At 36.4% G+C, this 6139-nt stretch overlaps 2 protein-coding genes across 4 annotated transcripts in view; one reads left to right on the top strand and one right to left on the bottom strand.

Annotated features, from left to right (window-relative positions):
* Positions 1 to 2156, top strand: part of f13a1b (coagulation factor XIII, A1 polypeptide b) — an 18712-nt gene extending 16556 nt beyond the window's left edge. For all 3 annotated transcript variants that reach the window (XM_008427946.1, XM_008427945.2, XM_008427947.2), the window contains one exon: positions 1772 to 2156. In XM_008427946.1, the coding sequence (XP_008426168.1) occupies positions 1772 to 1913 (142 nt within the window). In that variant the 3' untranslated portion in view covers positions 1914 to 2156. The remainder of the gene's footprint in view (positions 1 to 1771) is intronic.
* Positions 2157 to 5947: 3791 nt separating this feature from the next.
* LOC103476165 (uncharacterized) overlaps positions 5948 to 6139 on the bottom strand; it is an 8394-nt gene continuing 8202 nt past the window's right edge. Inside the window, exon 12 of the mRNA XM_008428306.2 lies at positions 5948 to 6128. Coding sequence (XP_008426528.1) covers positions 5948 to 6128 — 181 coding nt within the window. The remainder of the gene's footprint in view (positions 6129 to 6139) is intronic.

Genomic DNA, 6139 nt, shown 5'->3' with positions numbered 1-6139 from the left:
TGTCACTTTTATACCTTCCATACGACAGAGGTGGCCTTAGATGCCCCAATCCACTTTGGTATTATTGGGCAGCTCAATTGAGGACTATGATGTATTACTTTGCAGAGAAACCGGTCTTGCCTTGGGTTAATATCGAAAATTGYTCTGTATCTCTCCCTCTTCCTCAGTACATTTACTCGGAAAAAATCAGAGTACTTAAAAAAAGGACAAAAAACCCTATAGTCAAAAATATGATCTTGGTTTGGTATCAGGTTAAAAAGTATTTAGGCGACTTCTCTTCTCTATCACGCTTCAGTCCGATATGGGGTAACCATTTTTTCCCTCCAGGCAGGGCAGATCCTGGTTTTAGGAAATGGGCTGAAAAAGGTTTAAAGACAATAGGTGATCTGGTGGATTCAGAGGATGGGTTTATGATGTCGTTTGAAGAGTTGAAGGATAGGTATGATATTCCAAGTAAACATTTTTTTAAATATTTACAGGTGAGAAATTTTATTAGATCATCTCCAAGTCAGAGTGAGTCCATCCCCCCCCCTGTCCTCTTTAGAAATTGAAATGAAGAACGATTGCTTTGGAAAAGGAATCATCTCTAAAATATATTGCATGTTAGTGGAAGGATCCTCTGAGTCTTCTTTAAGGAAGCTCAATGCCTGGAGGGAGGATTTACAGGAGAACTTGCCTTCAGAGGACTGGGAGAAGGCGTGTGCTGAAGCACAAACACAAACTACCAACACCCGCCTCAAAGTACTACAATATAACTGGCTAATGAGAACATATACGACACCAGAAAAGCTTAACAGGTTTAATGGTGCCATCCCAGACCTGTGTATTAGATGTGGAGAAGAGAAGGGAACATTCTTCCATTGTGTCTGGAAATGTAAGAAAGTTCAACAATTYTGGAGGGAGATTAAAGAAGCTCTAGAGGMTATCCTAGATATAAAACTRGCTTTGGACCCCAAAGTGTTCATTTTAGGTTTGTATCCTGATAGACATCATATGTCRAGAAAAATAATTACTGCTATGGATTTATGTTTGCTACTTGCAAARAGAGTCATAGCWCTTTCATGGAAAAGTACCATAAAACCGAAATTCATTACCTGGATTAAAGAAATGTCCACAACATTACCATTGGAAAAGATTACTTACATTATAAAAGGGAAACTTTCACTATTTCAAAATATTTGGTGCCCTTTTATGCAATATATATTAAGCATGGATGTGAGGGGTGGGGCGGATGAAGGATAGTTGGTCCCCTGCAGTGCAGTGTTCTAAGATAATGTCTTATTTGTATACTTGATTTCTTTGAAATATACATTAAAGTTTGTTTTTCTGAACCACAAACATTACTAAAATGATTTGGGCTAACTCTTGAAAATAGGGAAACCATTGTTACCATAATTGTTTTTTGTTTTTTCTTAGGGTTGTCAGGGGTTTGGGGTTTGGGGTTAAGGGAGTTGGTTTGCTTTTCTTATAAACTCTGTATGTAATAGGTGCTGCTCTAAGAAATCTCAATGTCTTGACTGGCAAAGAAWGGCAAGTTGAATGATGGACAAAAATTTAGCTACTCTTTTATTTCTTTGATACGAGAGCACACTTATGTTCTGTGTATTATTAAAAGCATTGTTGTAAAACCAATAAAGATAATGTTGGAAAAAAAAAAAATAACTTATTCTGGCTACTAAATTGATATGAGATAAATTGTTAAGCTAATGATTAGTGCATCTCAGTCTTCTTAAAGCAGTCCAGATTGTAACTCAGGCTCTGCTGTTTACAGTCTGCTCCCCGGCGGCTCCTCTCTGACCTGGACCGAGATGTTTACTCCGCAGAGGTCTGGCAAAACCAGAGTGATGGCTACTCTGGACTGTTCTGGTCTCAGACAGGTCTCTGGCCAGGCATCCGTCACCGTCGAAACCTAAAGAGGAAACAGAAGATTCACCGACACCTAGCTGCAGCATCCAGCCCTGTGCACAAGCCTTAAAACAACCCCGATTTCTTTAGACTTAGCTAAAAATGGTGAAATTGAAAAATAGTTTCAGAAACCATGGGGAAGTACTGGTATGGGCTTATTATCATTACATGTTTCAATAACAAATTTTGCTGGACGATAAATTGTCCTAGAACTTATTGTGATAAATGATAACATTCCTGTTTTAAGAACATTTTCAAGTAGTATAATAATAATAATGACATAAAAACGTGAGAGCATATCCTCAAAGATCAATAAACTTTAAATTCTAATGAACATTTAAACGCTGGAACTGGAAGAAGTTTGAAATATCCAAAAAATAAATAAAAAAGAAAACAACAAATAAAATAAAATATGAAGTCAAAATTAAACAAAATAATCTTTTTTTTTAAATGAACAGTTGAGACCAAAGCACCAGACTGAAGACTTTTATCATTCAGGTTTTGGTTAAAAAGAGAGAAAAATTATAAATCAAGCTAAATTATTGAGTTTCTTTTCATTTATCGTGCGATTAATTGGCTTATTGTTTATTGTGACAGGTCTAATTACATGATTATAATCTGTTAAAACATGACTGAAGGGGTTGTCTGAAGACTTCTGCACAGTAAAGTACTTAAAGTATAGACTTCCATAAGAATAACTTTTATCATCTATATCAATAGAGGTGGTAGTTTGAGCATGTTGAAATACTAATCTGATGCATGAAACTACAGAAAAAAACAGATTTAAAAAAACTCAGATTTTTACCTGTAGCATAATAAAAATTGATCAACAACTTAATATTTCGTTCAGTACAAATCTTGACCATTTTTGCTCCAAGTCCCATTTTTGAGTAATTTAATTTGGCCACTAGGGGGCAGAATAACTTTGAAAAGTAAAGAACAAAAAAGTGACTGAACTTTCATTGCACGTGTTAACAGGAAGGGAGTTTGAGCCAGTTGTCCTTTTACGCCATGCAACAAGCCCAGTATGTTATATTCTGAAATACTTAAGCACCTATTGTATAATCTCTTTGCAATGTAAGAGCTTCCAGTTCTTACATTGCCCTTACCCTCTGCTTACCTCAACCTACTGTTTGCTTAAACAGTAGGTTGAGGTAAGCAGAGGGTTTATTGAAACTGTGTGGCCAAAAATCTTACAAATACTGAATATAGAATAGAAAACTGTTAACGGGCTTTTAGTTACAGTATTTTATCAAACTTTATGCTGTTTTTGTTTACATTTAAAAAAGAATCCCATCCTTACTTCTGTGTATCTCTATGCAGATTAAACTCCATTTATATTCACTGTTAACAGCTATTTCTGTTTTTCCTTCATCTTGGAATTACCTAATAAAGTAGCAATATGTGGTTTTGCTTATTTTTACCGCATCAGACTGTGTGAGTCAGAGACAGAGTGGAGAAGCCAGGATGTCACTAACCTCATAAAACTCAGTCATTAACCCTGCAGTGAGTTCTCCATTTTACAATGGGTCTTCCTGGTAATAAAACGATCTAAGTGTCTTACCGTAACAGTATAATGATCCTACTTAGTGCACAAAATCCACTTTTTAAAAGTCAACAGTTTACATAAATGTGTTTTTAGGATCGATAATAATCTAAGGCAAACCATTTTCCCTAAAAAGTAACTTATACTGTTAGTGTCTTCATCTTACTCTCCACAAAGTTTTCACAGTACAGTTAAAAACTGACCAGTGTGCTGCAGCCCTTTAATTGGCAAGTTGGACATCATTCAGCTGTGAAGCACTGGATTCAGCCACTTTTCACTGGAGGAGTCTTAATGCCATCGCTACATCCCGAGAAGGTCTCCAGGAGACGGGTGATGTAACAATGACTGATGTTCCAGGATGAATGAAACGGCAAAAGACAAGATGGAGCAAATTAGTAGATTGTATCAATAAAAAGTAAATATGACTAGTACCTCCCGAGACAAAAACTGGTGAAATTATAAACCTTGATTGGTCAGCAAAACGCTCTGAATCTGTGGAGCATTGTAAAACAGAAAAATCAGAGACAGCAGACCAAACAATGCAGATCATCTGAAAATGGCAACTAAAGCAGCCTGAGCTCCCATGACCGCAGAACAACATGCTGATCTCCTCCATCCCGTCACAGGGATGCAGCAATTCATGCAAATCCAAGTGCTTAGAACTGAACATTTACCGGAGGTTTCTGTTAAAAATGTGCATTATTTTTTACTAATCCTACATAACATTCCAAGACAATTTTCTGACACACCAAATATTGTTTATTTTTAGCAGTCTGTCAAAAATAACAAGAAACAAAAACTTGAAATACTTCAATCTATGAGTCTGAATGAGTCTACTTGAACGTTTCTAAAATGACAAGAAACCGCTCCCTTTTTCATGTTTCCAATTTTTCTAAGATATACTCAGATAACACACAGTTTTACTGATTTAAAACAATCCAACATTCGGAATTAGAAATGAAAATTGTCTGTTTTTGTCTTGTAAAATACAGTCCAATGTAGTTGAGGATATCTCTCAAATAAACAGAGCAACACAATAGCCTAAAAAGTCACCAACACTGTACATGTTGTTTTGAGAACTTTTATTCAGAGAATAAATGCATTTCCTGTACTAAATCAAGACATCAAGACGGTCAGATTAAATAAGCAGGAGGGGAAAAGATCAAGTTGACCCATGGCACAACTACTTTTTATGGAACTTAAGTTCAGAAAAAAAAAAATAGTTTTTACAAACATTTTACTGTACACCCTTAAAGTGCATTAGAAAAACTTGATTTGTTGAGAAAGTCCTCACCCAACAGAACAAGGTAATGCAAACCTTAAACCATGTGGTTAAAAATCAGTGGCACTTTTTAGATTCATTCATGTAAACAGTAATTAGTACCGTATTTTCCGAACTATAGTGTGCACCTTACTATAAAGTGCATGTACTAAGTTTAAAAAAAAACAAACTGGAAACGTACATATATAGGCCGCTGGTATCTCCGCCGCTCTCGGTTTTCTATCAATCTGCTATTAAGGACGCAGCCCTGCGTCTCCAACGCCGAACCATGGATTCGTTCACACCCAGCGGCTCTATTTCCCTCCTGTACTGCCAGATCGATACTCCTCAACTTAAAAGTGGGATCTTTTTCTTCGTGTTGTTTCCATAATGAGGGGGTAAGAGTTTGAAGACATTTCTCCGTTGTGCCTGCTTCTAGCATGTGCTTGTTCTAAAAGAAAACTAGCGCTTTCTTCTTTGATTTCCAATTGTGACTTCCAATGATTCACTTCCTGCTAAAGAGCCCCCTGGTGGCTGAAGAAAAATCCACAGAAAAGCCGCACCAGGCGATAAACCACATGATTCAAAGCGGGGAAAAGTAGAGCTTATAGTCAAAAAAATATGGAATTGACATTTTTATTGCTTTTATTTTGTGTTTGCTCATTTTTATTTACAGTACTATGCAAAATCGCTAAATCACTCGTATTTAATTTTGCTTCTGTTGAGTCTGTTTTTTTCTTGTTTTCTCTGAGGCATCTAAACTATTGAAAATAGATTTGCAATATCTGGATGTCATATGTTTAAGAAATGGTAAAATGTGTAGCAAAGATCAGACACAAGGTCTTTATTGACCATGTGTTTTATGTCAGGTTTTCAGCTCTTTTGGGAATAACCCTGTTGAAGCTGTTTAAGATTTGTTCAAGATGTATTTAAGATTGTTTTATTTGCTATTTCTTTTTACAGATTCGGTCAAAAAGGTTTCAATAAATTGTGTCTATCTGACAGGCAGATAAGTTTCAAAAGATCTTTTTAACAGGTTCATCTAAGAAATCAAAGGAAAATCATCATAGGACTCTCAAAAATCTGATAAAATAATAATCATGGTTACAATAAGTTAAAGGATCAATAGATTTGAGGTTTTCCGGTAATCCAGGAAATATTTTTTTTTAACCTAATATTACCCAGAAACCATTAATTCACTCTAACTTTGACAGGACCACGAGACATTTTCAGGGTCATTGCTTGAAGGTGATGAGGTAGTCCGGGTAAGCTTGGTCATCGTGGAACACGACAAACATATTGGGTCTGTCCATTTTATCCACCACGCTGTCATATAGTATATGAGGCTGCTGGTCATCGCGAGGCGGAGGAACCTTCATGCCGCTTTGGCCCAGAGTGTAGACGCCCGTCAGGACTCTAACCACAAA

Source organism: Poecilia reticulata, linkage group LG14 (genome assembly GCF_000633615.1).
Source record: "Poecilia reticulata strain Guanapo linkage group LG14, Guppy_female_1.0+MT, whole genome shotgun sequence".
In the NCBI taxonomy this organism is placed as follows: Eukaryota; Metazoa; Chordata; class Actinopteri; order Cyprinodontiformes; family Poeciliidae; genus Poecilia; species Poecilia reticulata.
This window is presented reverse-complemented; position numbering and strand designations above follow the sequence as displayed.